This window comes from Palaemon carinicauda, chromosome 31 (genome assembly GCF_036898095.1).
Source record: "Palaemon carinicauda isolate YSFRI2023 chromosome 31, ASM3689809v2, whole genome shotgun sequence".
NCBI lineage: Eukaryota > Metazoa > Arthropoda > Malacostraca > Decapoda > Palaemonidae > Palaemon > Palaemon carinicauda.
In genome coordinates this window covers 525,566-539,318 of record NC_090755.1, presented here as the reverse complement: position 1 = coordinate 539,318, position 13,753 = coordinate 525,566, and the positions used below count along the sequence as shown (strand labels likewise).

The following is a 13,753-nucleotide window of genomic DNA, read 5'->3' as shown; positions in this document are numbered from 1 at the left end:
AATTTTTTTTTTGTTTCAGACAGAATTTGTTAAGAAAAATCTCCCTGATCCTCTCATGTGAGGGGTAGGATGAAAAGAGTACTGTATGTGCAAACCCATTTCTCGTAATGAGTATACATTCAGACAACTTATCCGGTAAGAGGATATAAGTTCTCTTGTGCACGATTACCAATTCCACTTGGTGTGGGCCTAACCCGATGCCAGTGATATGTCCATACATTTTGGGAAAAGTTCAACCAGCCAAATTCTGGTTCATAAGAACTTCCTCCCTCATAAGGATGAAATTTGTATTGAAGGATAGTAGGTAGTAGATTGGCCTGGGCATCATCGACCTGTTGAGATACTACTGCTAGAGAGTTTTTGGGTCCTTTGACTGCATGACAATACTATATTGGATCCCTTTCTTTCTCTGGTTACGGCTCATTTCTCCTTTTGCCTACATATACACAGAATAGTCTTGCCTATTCTTTACACATTTTTCTCTTTCCTCATACACTTGACAACACTGAGATTAAAAAACAATCTTCTTCACTGGTGAGGTTAACTACTGCAGTATAATTGTTCAGTGGCTTTCCTCATGGGAAGGGTAGAAGAGAGACTTTTCCTATGGTAAGCAGCTCTTCTAGGAGAAGGACAATCCAAAATCAAACCATTATTCTCTAGTCTTGGGTAGTGTCATAGCCTCTGTACCATGGTCTTCCACTGTCTTGGGTTAGAGTTCTCTTGCTTGAGAGTACATTTGGGTACGTTGTTCTATTTTATTTCTCTTCCCATTGTTATTTTGAAGTTTTTATAGTTTATATATGAAAAATTTATTTTTCAATATTAATCTTACCCGATGATCATGTAGCTGTCAACTCTGTTGCCCGACAGAAATCTACGGTCGGGATACGCCAGCGATCGCTATACAGGTGGGGGTGTACACAACAGCGCCATCTGTGAGCAGGTACTCAAGTACTTCTTGTCAACAAGAACTCAATTTTTCCTCTGTCGTGCCACCGGCTAGACCTACTTGGATACGCTGTTGATTCTGGAGTTATTGTTCACGATTTGGTGATGTATTTGCTCTAGAGTTTAGCCTTCGCTATTCAGGAAGCTTTATCATTAGCTTAGCAAGCTTTTTGAATTAATTTGATTTAATTATGGTGACGAAGAGAGTATGGACTCTCTTTCACTTTTAAAATGGCCGACCCTTCCCTTAGACGGAAGTGTTGGTGTCGAAGAGAGTATAGACTCTCTTTCACTTTTTATACCCACCCTTCCCTTAGACGGAAGTGTGTTTAGGTTTTTGGTAATTTTGCTTAACAAAGTTATAGATTTATTTTATATCTCTCCGCCATTTATAGGCCTCTTCGATTAACTTCCATTTATTATAAACTTATAAAAATTAATTTTTATGTTTGTTTATATGCGACCTTTCCTAATAGTAGGCGGTCCTTACTTGGAACCGAAGTTAATTAACATTGAGCCCGTCATATCGTTTTTCCTGTTAAGAATTTATGCTATTTTAATTTTAATGTTTTTGAAAGAATTTCTTTGATAGTCTCGTACTGTTTTCAAAGTTGAACTAACGTTTTGTTTAGTCTCCGCAGTTGTTGACGTTCAGAACGTTCAACTTGCGCTCTATCGTTACGATAGAGAGAGAGTATTTCACGGTTTCACGTTGCAGTAAGAGTAAACCGATTCTAGCGTTTCGTTCATTCTTTCTTAGCTTAAATGGTTTTAATTCTAATAAAGGAACTTTTTATTTGGGAAACCTTTCGGTTTTTTTCCTTTAACAAATAATATGTTTTAACGATATATATAATTGGGCTCATCTCTCAGGTTCTAAGTCAAGAGAGAGAGAGAGAGAGATAGAGACGGAGGGAGAGAGAGGAGGATAAACGTTTCGTTCAACGGGTAACGTTGTTCTCGTTTTTTGCTCTTCTCCCTAGTCGCTATAGGGGAAGAAGGTAAAACGTTTCTAGAGTTTTATTCTTGTTCCCAGGCTTTATGCGGTGAGAGATTTTAAACGTAGTTTATTTGATCTAGTGTTTAGTCTCTTTTCCAGCCACTGAATTCTTTATCTTTCATTATGTTTTTCTGTTACATTGTAATACTGTTTTCGCAATTACTACCTTTTAATGAAGGATAGGATTGCGTGTTTCAGGTACAAACCACTTAAAGTTTCGAGTTCAGTGAAATAAGTGCAAACAGAAAATCAAAAGTGATAAAGTGATATGCGCAAAGTGTTACAGTGTTGCGTTCGAGGGTTCGTCTGTTCGTGCCAGTTGTTCACCTAGTCCGATACCTCTTACAAGCTCCCAAGCCCAGGGGAGAAGTAATGTCGAAGGACTTATGGGTTCCACAGGCCTTGATCAACGAACAGACGTTTCCCTCCGTGGTTTCGGGTGTATCTACACACGTTGCCGACGTGATCACCCCACCCACACAAAGACGAGAGAGCCCATTTATTCCTCGTCTGCGGAAGAGGTTTCTCGCAGAAACCATGGACCAAATCTTGCAGCTTTTAAGTGCAAGTCGGTCCCTTCCGCGCAAGTCCAACGGCCTAGGTGTAGCCACTGGGTCAGTTCGGACTTGCTGCAGTACGACAACTGCACACCTCCCAAGAGAGGCAAGGTGGTACCGCAACAGGCAGTAACTCCGTCTGTTGCCGCACCAGCGGTTTTAGACCCTCAGTCACAACGGACAGTAGCTCCGTTTGTTGTTGTCTTTCATAGACCCTAGTGGTCCATGCTGCAGACTATCAGTCTCAGCTTGCTCCTTCATGCAGGAGTATCATGCTGGAAGGTTGACAATGCACCTGTTAACCTACAACCCGCCGAGGTTGTGCGCTCAGCAGATACTGCGGCTGCCTGCTCCCACCCTCCACCTGTGAGAGCTCCACCACCGATGCGCAGTCCACCCTGCCAGACGCATGTTCTTGCTGCACCATCTGCTAACATGCGTGAGCTACCGCATCAGCAGTGGGAAGGTTCTGTAGAGCTGCCGGGTTCCAGCACTATGCGGCTTTCTCCGCAGCCCATGCAGCATGCTCTGCATACCTTACAGCATGCTCCGCATACCATGCAGCATGCTCTGCATACCTTACAGCATGCTCCGCATACCATGCAGCATGAGCCGCATACCTTACAGCATGCTCCGCATACCATACCGCATGCTCCTCAACCCACCGCAGCCCCTCCCACGCTCCAGCACTCTGCTTTTGTTGTTGCTAGCTCCCACACTCCGACTGCGGAGAAGGTTGACGATGCACCCGTGGGCCTACACCTCCCACGGTTGTGCGCCCGGCATGGCTTCCTGCTCTCACTCTCTTGTTGTGAGAGCTCCTCCACCCATGCACAAGTCAACCCTGCCAGATGTATGATGACTCCCACACACAGAGCACTCCGTTGCCGTGCGTAAGCTACCACAAGCTGCCGTGTTTTGACACGGTGTGTCAGCCTCCGCAACACACTGTGGTTACCGCCACTCGCCAGCAGCAAACTAGTCAGTCAGGAGTTGAGGCTTCCCCACACAACTTTGGTTGTTGCCAACTCACAAACTGTCATACAGTTACATGACGTTGCCTTCTGGTCTGCTACTTATACACCAGTGCTGTATGTCCTCACGCTCCTGTTGTGGTTGACAGTTCAGTTTTTGACAGTTCACAGACTGTCAAGCAGTTTCATAACGTTGCCTTCTGGTCTGCTGCTTTTGCACCAGTGAAACCCTCACTGAGAGAACCTAGCTTTTCTCGGATATGGTTCCTGTAGATGAGAAAGTGCTGTTCTCCCTCCTTCTGATATTCCCTTGAGGACTCTGTCATTTGGAGAGGAGCCTTAAGCTGCTTAGCCTCCTATGGACTTTTATTTAAGCATAACATGCTTCCAGGGAGGGTAAATGGTTCCGCTTCAGTCGCTAACCCCGTCTGTTGCCACACCTGCTCCCATAGACCTTGGGCTTTGTTGCAAGACATGCAGTCCAAGCTTAGTCCTTGATAGAGGATTTTTTACGGAGTCAGTGTGTCACTGGGAAGACGTTCAACAACCAGCAGAGGTGACTTGTTGTGACGCAGTGCGGCAACCTCAGCAACCCGATAAGGAGTTGTCTGTACTACCCAGACAGTCTAGACAGTTTCGGGTTGTCGCTGTACTTCCTCGCTTCCCCATGGTTGACAGTTCACAGACTGTGCAGCAGTACCATGATCTTGTGTCCGGCTCCGTCACGCATCCACCAGTGCGACCGGATTCAGCGAGTCAGACGTTGCCCACTCCGTTGCCGTTTCCTCATCAGTTTCGGATGAGGAACCCTCTGATGAGGACATGGCTGAACGAGAAGATCAATCCCCAGCCCTGCTATCCATCCAGAAGATGCTGAAGAAGGAATACGGCCCTGTCAGGCTGTGGATGAGTCTGGTTAGGACACTGTCATCCGTGGTGCATTTGGTGTCACTTGGAAGACTACACCTCCGTCCTCTTCGGTTTCATCTAGCTCTTCACTGGAAAAGGACAAGACGCTACAAGCGGTCTCGATCCCGGTTTCCGGAAGATAAGTCTGGTCTAACCTGAGGAAAGGACTTTATCAACCTTTTATAGGGTCTTCCCCTGACTGTTCAGACTCCCAACCACGTTCTCTTCTCAGACGCATCGGACGTAGGCTGGGGTGCGACCTTAGGCGGTAGGGAATGCTCGGGATTATGGAACTCGCGTCAAAGGACAATGCATTTTAACTGCAAGAAGCTTCTGGCAGTAAGTCTGACCTGGAAAAGCTTCAGGTCTCTCCTTCAAGACAAAGTAATGGAGGTCAACACGGACAACTCCCTGCTTTGATGTTCATCTCCTAGCAAGGAGGGACCTACTCTCTGACATGGTGCGAGTTCGCTAGTGACCTCCTCTCCTGTTCAACAGGTCTTGACTTTTCACTAGTAACAAATTTCTTCCAAGGCAACTTGAATGTCTTAGCAGTTTGTCTCAGTAGGAAGGGACAATAATTCCAACATATTGGACCCTCCACAGAGATGTATGCAAGAGACTTTGGGTCACTTGGGGCCATCCAACCATGGATCTCTTCGCAACCTCGATGTCCAAGAGGCTCTCAACAGACCCAGCAGTGGTTCTTTTAGATGCCTTTCTACTAGATTAGTCTCATCTAGATCTATATGCATTCCCTCCGTTCTAGTTTGTCAACAAGGTACTGCAGAAGTTCGCCTCTCACGTTGGGACAAAGTTGACACTAGTTGCTTCCCTCTGGCCCGCGAGAGAATAACTTACCGAGGTACTTCGATGGCTAGTAGACGTTCCCAGAACTCTTCCCCTAAGGGTGGACCTGCTACGTCTGCCACGCGTAAGAAGGTACTCCAAGGCCTCCACACTCTTCGTCTCACTGCCTTCAGAGTATCGAAAGACTCTCGAGAACTAGAGGTTTTTCGAAGGAGGCAACCAGAGCGATTGTTAGAGCAAGGAGAACATCCACCCTTAGAGTCTACCAATCGAAGTTGGGAATCTTCCTAAACTGGTGCAAGTCAGTATCCGTATCCTCGACCAGTACCTCTATAACTCAAATAGCTGACTTCCTCTTATATCTGAGAAAAGAGCGATCTCTTTCAGCTCCCACTTTCAAGGGTTACAGAAGCTTGTTGGCATCAGTCTTCCGTCACAGAGGCTTAGATCTTTTTAACAATAAAGATCTACAGGACCTCCTTAAGTCTTTTGAGACCACGAAGGAGCGTCGTTTGGTTACACCTGGTTGGAATTTAGACGTGGTTCTAAGATTCCTTATGTTAGACAGGTTCGAACCACTTCAATCAGCCTCCCTGAAAGATCTCACCTTAAAGACTCTTTTCCTGATATGCTTTACCAGCTAAAAGAGTCAGTGAGATTCATGCCTTCAGCAAGAACATCGGATTTTCATCCGAAACGGCTACATGTTCTACATCTTGGTTTTCTAGCCAAACACGAGCTGCCTTCTCGGCCTTGACCAATATCGTTCGTTATTCCAAACTTATCGATATGGTTGGAAAGGAACTAGAAAGAGTATTATGTCCTGTAGAGCTCTTAAGTTCTTTTTTAAAAACCTTTATGAGGCCCGTCTGAAGCTTTATGGTGTTCAGTTAAGAATTCATCTTTGCCTATGTCAGAGAATTCTTTATCCTATTATTTTCAGACTGTTAATACGAGAAGCTCATTCCCTTCTGAATGAGGAAGACCAAGCTTGGCTGAAGGTAAGGACACACGAAGTTAGAGCTATCACAACTTCCGTGACCTTTTAATAAAATAGATCTCTGCAAAATATTTTCGACGCAACCTTTTGGAAAAGCTAATCAGTGTTCGCGTCTTTTATCTTAAGAATGTCCAGTCTCTTTACGAGAACTGCTACACTCTGGGACCATTCGTAGCAACGAGTGCAGTAGTGGTGGGGGCTCCACCACTACAATTCCCTAATTCCAGAACCTTTTTAATCTTTCTCTTGAAATATTTCTGGGTTGTCCGGAAGGCTAAGAAGCCTTCCGCATCCTGGTTGATTTGGCGGGTGGTCAAATTCTTTCTTGAGAAGCGCCTAGATTAGAGGTTGTGATGAGGTCCTTTAGTATGGGTTGCAGCCCTTAATACTTCAGCACCTAGGAGTCGCTCAGCATCCTAAGAGGATCGCTAGGCTCAGTAAGGAAGACGTACTTAAAAAGGCAGAGTAATGGTTCAAGTCGACTTCCTTACCAGGTACTTATTTATTTTATGTTTGTTATTTTGAATAACGGCTAAAATAAGATACGGGATACTTAGCTTCTTTGTTAACATGTATGCTGGTCTCCACCCACCACCCTGGGTGTGAATCAGCTACATGATCATCGGGTAAGATTAATATTGAAGAATGTTATTTTCTTTAGTAAAATAAATTTTTGAATATACTTACCCGATGATCATGAATTTAAGGACCCGCCCTTCCTCCCCATAGAGAACCAGTGGACCGAGGAGAAAATTGAGTTCTTGTTGACAAGAAGTACTTGAGTACCTGCTCACAGATGGCGCTGTTGTGTACACCCCCACCTGTATAGCGATCGCTGGCGTATCCCGACCGTAGATTTCTGTCGGGCAACAGAGTTGACAGCTACATGATCATCGGGTAAGTATATTCAAAAATTTATTTTACTAAAGAAAATAACATTTTAACATTGTTATTATTCTTAAACATCTCTTGTAGTTTATTTCCGTATATCCTTTCCTCACTGGGCTATTTTCCCTGTTGGGGCCCTTGGGCGTATAGCATCCTGCTTTTCCTACTAGGGTTTTCGCTTAGGAAATGATAATAGTAGTAATAATGATGATGATTTTTATTCTACATACATACATATACCAAGGCACTTCCCCAATTTTGGGGGTAGCCAACATCAAAGAAATGAAAAAAAGGGGACATATCCTCTCTGTGTTCCTCCCAGCCTGACAAGGGACTCAACCGAGTTCGGCTGGTACTGCTAGGGTGCCACAGCAGTTTTCAAGTTTTTAAAGTAATTTGTATTTTACCTAATTACAGTTCTGTATACAAACCTAAGTCCTGTAGTTGTACTTTCCCCCCAACCACACTGTAAGTTCCAGGCCTAAGGTCAAAAGTGAGTGTCCTAGCTGACTATCGAGTGGGCAGTGCTTACCTGTTAACCTGCAAGTAGATATAAATACTTTTGCTTAAAGGACTCAGGTTTGCATTGTCAAGAAAAATGCAAATTACAAGTGAACTTGGAATAAGTTACTTATGTGTTTGGTGGATAAATTTATTGAATTTTGTGCTGTACTGTATAATTTTTCATCTTTTGCATTAACTAATTGGCTTATTCTACTAACTACTGTATATACTTATGTTAAATGTCACTTGAATACATTAACTATGAAAACCAAGAACATTATACGCTGTTTAATGCTGTTCATCACTTCCAGGAGTGACATCAAGAAAGGTAACAATTTCCGTCGGGTAGTTATTTTAGCAAATTCGCTCTATAAATTCCAGCTGAAAGGCATAGAGAACACATATGTAAGTATATCTTTTATAATTAATATATTTATTGTTTCTAAGTATTGGTTTTATTAAGTTATTTCAATCATTATGAATAAACTTAATGGAAATTCATGTTAGATTATGGACCAGCACTGTAAATCCATATACAATAATACTTTGTACCTTTGTATTCTAAAAGTTTTCCCCCCAAAAAATAAATGAAGTTCACTCAGTGGATTTCACAAGTCCTTAAACCCTTCGCTACGATGACGTCATTATACGTCAAAAACATGCCTTGAGATACAGACGGTGATGTCCAGAGATGTCATTTACAAATATAAATCATAGGGTGGTTAAGATTATTCATACAACTCGTATATCCTACAAAAGACTATAGCGCATGGTTGTATATCACTGTTCACACTAAGGAATTTTCACTAAAAAATCTCCTCCTCTCCATTATATTAGCCCCTCTTCCTTTCTTCAGCCAACCAATGAAGTCTTTGGGATTCTAACCTTTATTTTTGATTGTGTAAGAGCTATTTTGCTCACTGACCATAGTTGTTTTGGCTAACTTTACCTTTGATCTAAGGGATTAACGGGTGATTAGGTGTGGGACAGAGGTAGATGGAGAAAGCTGACCAGAAACATCGACCCCACATAGTGACCCCACATAGAATTGGGAAAAGATATAGACAAAGAAGAAGAAGAAGTAAGAGCTATTTTAGTCTTTTTGTTACCGTATGATATCACACCACTCTCTAGCCAATGGGGACATTCTCTACATGAGGCATTGCTTAAACCCCCCATAACACTACCAGCTCAGAGATGTAGGGTTCCTCACATCTTACCTCATCACCAACTGAAATACTTGCTGGGGACTGTAGTCTTCCTGGACAGTCAACTCGTCGAACGTCTTAACAAAGGCTTCGGCCGCTTTCCTGTCCGAGCTTGCAGCCTCCCCGTGACGCACCACCATATGAACGCCAGAGCGTCTCCTAAATTTTTCAAACCACCCCCGAAAAGCCTTGAACTCTGGGGGTTCCTGCTTCAATGTTCCTTCTCCAGTGTTGGCTTCGGCCTGAGCATGCACAAAATCACTGAAAATGGCGCTGACCTTCTGGCTGATTATCGCTTTGGTGATAGCGTCTCCAGCCATTTCCTTGTCCTTAATCCGGACAAGCACCAGTCTCTCCATCTCTTCATGTTGGAGAAAACAGTTAGGTCCTTAAAATGTGTTGCTGTCTTGATAGCTTCCTTTTGCTTCAGGATCGTTCCTATCGTAGACGGATTTTGGCCATAATCCTTCGCGATCACACTTGACCACATACCAGCCTCTTATTTCTAGAACATTTTCATCTTCGTCTCCATAGAAAGCATCATCCTCTTCTTTCCCTAGACATCAAAAACTTTCTTGGGACTCATGGCTAATAACGTAACATAATATCACACAGTACAATAATTATGAAGGCGCGATCACAAAAACTAAGTCAATGCGTATGATACCACTGCCGAAAGGAAAAGAAATAAGAACGCCAATGAGTAGATGCATGATGGGATACAGTACAGTAGATGCTTACCAATAGGAGAGCAGGATCTTATGGTGGTAACTATAATCTGATTAGGGAGATAACTGATGGGAGCGCAGGAGAATGGTGGCGAGTTTACGGGCTGGCGGGGCACGCATTTTAAAATCATTCTTGGACACGGTTGGGCTCTCGTACCGTACTTCCTATCGTTGCCCGAAACATTTTTCATGATGCGAGTCGTAAAAATCTTTGCATTTCGCAGAGTGAAAATTTCGTAAGCAGATTCTTTCAGGTTGAGAGGTATGACTACTTCCAAATTTGTCATATTGACTACTGTAGTGGTTTTTTTTATATATTTCGAAGGCTATCTATCGTGGAATTATTACATAATCACTTAGTAGTAATGCAATAAACATGCAAATATATAAATTGAACATGCAATTACAGGCTGTCAAAAAATATATCTAATAGTCACAAATCTCGTACACACCTACCAAGCAGGGACCGCTGCCTCGTAGCGAAGGGTTTAAATACTCTTATACACTCATTTATAAAGGTTTGAAATGGTAATTTCTAAACAATTTATACCCCCTAACATCAGAAATTAATTGAAATTGATAAATAACAATAAAAAATATAAATAAATGACAGATTAACTTTACCTTGAGGAGAGTAGTGGCTAGTTTGAAGACAGAAGCAGAGAAAGGGATTACCACTTGGGAGGAAAATCTCCCTCCTTGAGCATTTCTTGTAAAATATTGGGTTATTTCTTTTGAATGATGTTCCCTATCTAATTCACTTAATTCGTGCTTTATTGATACTGTCATCTTTCTTTTTGCACTCTTTATTTTCAGGAACTGATTTTACTTTTACTTGATAGTAATTGTCCACAAAATATGCCCATACGGCACAAAATATTTGTTTGCGGACCAATGCAATGCCTGTAAACCAAAGGGAATTTGTATGTTCGTATACTGATTTTCTCATATTCAAAGTTGCTTGTAAAAGTAAGTACTAATGTAGATAAGTTAATGTGAGTCCCTTTGTAATTGTCAGCTGTTTTGATCTTAAATTCGAATTACTTCTACAACTTTAGAATTTTTATCTTACTCTTTTTAGGTCAAGGTGATATATGAAGACAGCCAAAATACTGAAAAAATTATTCACATAATAGAGAATTATAGAAAAGAGAATGGAAGAAATACTTTATGGATACTCTTGGCTGGTGTTTTGACCTTTATGAATAATAAGGAAGCAGCCAGTTGCAAAGATTGTAAAGACCCATTGAGAATTATCCACACCAAATCCAATCAAACTGGTAAAAACTTGTTAGATTATATATTACATCTTGGTAGCTTAACCTGTGACTTTGTTCAGGATCGGTTGGGATCCAAGGAGTTAATTACCATTGCTCCCCCTTTACCAGCTCTTTTGGCAATTGAAGAACATTACAAAACTCATCAAAAGTTGCACGAGGCGGCCAAAGACCATAACCTCGTTGCAACCAAGTTCACTTATGAACATATGCATAAGAGGTACAATGAATTTTGCAGAGAGTGGACAAATAAAGCTTGTGATAGAAACAATTCATGGATAAATGTTGAACCCTTCAGGAAGTACATAATGAGTGGAGAGATAAACTTGTTTTTTATGTCCTCCAAAGATAGATATGAGATTAGATTAAAGGAATGGTTTAAGGTAATGGAGAAGTTCATTAATTTGGTTTTGGAAACCCCATTCCCAAGTGCAAGGGTCCTTAGAAAAGCTTTCCCCTCCCATAAAATGGAACATAATGAGGATCCTCCCCAAAATAAACCTGAGACTGAGGAGAAGTTTACTAAAGTAGTTGTTATCAGAAATACACCATTTACAAAGCATCTTCAGTCTTTAACGAAAGAAATGAATGTTGAATATTTGGAGGAGAATATAGATTTTGATGAAGATGGCCTGGCCTTTTTAAATGAATTACAGAAAAAACACCCAAGTAGGACACTGTATGTAGTTTTATCTGGAGTGTCTGAAATTGCAGAGCCATCTGAATTGGGGCCACCCAAGTGTAAATTGATAAACTGCAATGACCCCATTCCAGTATTTGTCATCAAGAATGACAAAGCAGGTGACCCAAAATTTAAGGATATGAGTATTGATCAGATGGTAAATACTAAAGTGAAAGGTGCATTTTCTTTTGCCACACTTGCCATTGACAAATTGAAGAATGGGTCTGGTATATTCTTAGCTCCCATTATGCCTCTCTGTGCAATTTGGTCTGGCAATGCTACCCCACACAGTCATGATGCTATTCACAGGATGTTCAAGCGAGACCCTGGTGTCCCCCATTTCATGGGGGTTGCCAGTTCATGGATTAGGAGTGCCAAGGCCTTGGAGATGAAATGGTTGGACAAAATTATGAGTAGTTTGGAGAAAGAATCTTATGCTTATGAACTTATGAAGACCTACAAAGAAGAGAGACCTCCAGTTTTAGAGTATGTGGAGGATGTTAATGTTCCTCAGTTGAAACAGGTACAAACAGCTTGGTCCAAAATGATGGCGAATATGTTCCAATATTATTTGGTGGTCAGTGAAACTAAAAGAATGTTTGAACCAGTTCCAGTTAAAACTCCTGTTAATGTCCTTGATAGAGGTAAGCATTTTCATTAATTGTTGTGTTGTTTGTGCATATGTGCAAGTGGATGTTCGTGAACTGTTAGGGCTTAATTATTTGTTAACGTGGTATATGCTTTATATTTAGTGTTTTTATGATATAGTTTCAATTTAGTTTCAGGGTATATAGTATAGTGGGAAGCTGTGTTCATGGGGAGTTTTTTTTCAGACAGTAGGACTATAGGAGTGATGGATTGTGACTGCTAAGTAATCATTATTAAAATATAGAATATAATTGATAATAGTCAGTCCAAATGTTTTATATATACTCTGGTGTGTTGGGGTTATTTTTATATTAAATTTCTACTCTGCAGAAATGGACTTGGTTCCACCTGGTGTAAATCCCTCAGAGGCTGTTGTACCATTGGATCACCAAGCTCCTGTGAATTACGTAACTCCTAACGTAGTATCAAATGCATATGCTCCTAGTACCACTCCAGTTGGATACACATATCCAGAAGCAGGCGTATCAATGAATCCTCAGTTCCCTTCAATGGGAGTCCCGCCTCATCCGATGATGGTTCCAGCTGCTTATCCTGGTGCTTATGCATATCCAGCACCATATTACAGTGGCTGGACAACTCCAGTTACTCCAACTGTAGCAGCTGCATCCACATATGTACCTTCAGTCCCAGTGGCACCAGTATCTGAAAAATCATATGCATCCACATATGTACCTTCAGTCCCAGTGGCACCAGTATCTGAAAAATCATATGCATCCCCATTTGTGCCCTCAATCTCAGTGGCTCCAGTATCTGAAACATCAGCTGCTTCTGCTGGAGCCTGTACCATCCAGGCACCACCAAAATTGAAAACAGCAATGAAAGGGCACCTTGTTATTGAAAATGTGGAAACTGACATGACTGAGGCACAAGCTAAATCACTCTTGCAGGCATTTGGAGAGATGGGAGACATGAAATGGCCTCGCAAACAAAAGGGTCAGCCTGCCCGTAAGTCTCTGAAGTTGTTTGAAAATTATTAGCGTAAATGTGTTTCATAGTGGTATTTATTAACATATATTTTAGCAGATTTTAGTAGAAGCTTGTCTCTTTTCAGGGTTTCTCATGATTCATTATAATCAACGAAAACATGCAGAGAAAGCTGAGCGCATTCTCAATTATCTCAAAGTCTTTGGTGACAATGCCAAGGTGAAACTTATTGGAGGAGATACGAAAGGTATTTGATGCTTACAGATGTTATGATTTCTTTATTGCAAATATCACATATAATTGGCCTTTTTTATATGGTTAAGTTTCCATGAAATAAAATAGACCCTATGGAGCTGTATAAACTGTTCCTTATTTTAAATTTAAGAGCCACTATATACTGTATTCTCATATGAGACAACCTCTAGATAAGACATGGTTGAAAATTAGGGAAAATTTTAGTGATATCTTATATCTGTACTGTAAAACTTCTGCTGAATTACAAAATCTTCTCTTTATAAGCTGGCTTTTGCAGCATCAGGTATCATATTGAATATTATTAATGTAAAGGTGATGTTATTACAAATGTTTTACGTACTGTATCTTTAGAAATTTAAGTTAAACAAAATAGCAAAGCTAATTTCATATCATGTATGTTTCCTTACCAATCACAAC

The 13,753-nt window shown here is 41.4% G+C and overlaps 1 protein-coding gene across 1 annotated transcript in view; it reads left to right on the top strand.

Annotated features, from left to right (window-relative positions):
- Positions 1–13,753, top strand: part of LOC137624225 (uncharacterized) — a 185,376-nt gene that overhangs the window by 70,492 nt on the left and 101,131 nt on the right. Inside the window, exons 4-7 of the mRNA XM_068354726.1 lie at positions 7,905–7,998; positions 10,611–12,132; positions 12,467–13,102; positions 13,209–13,328. Coding sequence (XP_068210827.1) covers positions 7,905–7,998; positions 10,611–12,132; positions 12,467–13,102; positions 13,209–13,328 — 2,372 coding nt within the window. The remainder of the gene's footprint in view (positions 1–7,904; positions 7,999–10,610; positions 12,133–12,466; positions 13,103–13,208; positions 13,329–13,753) is intronic.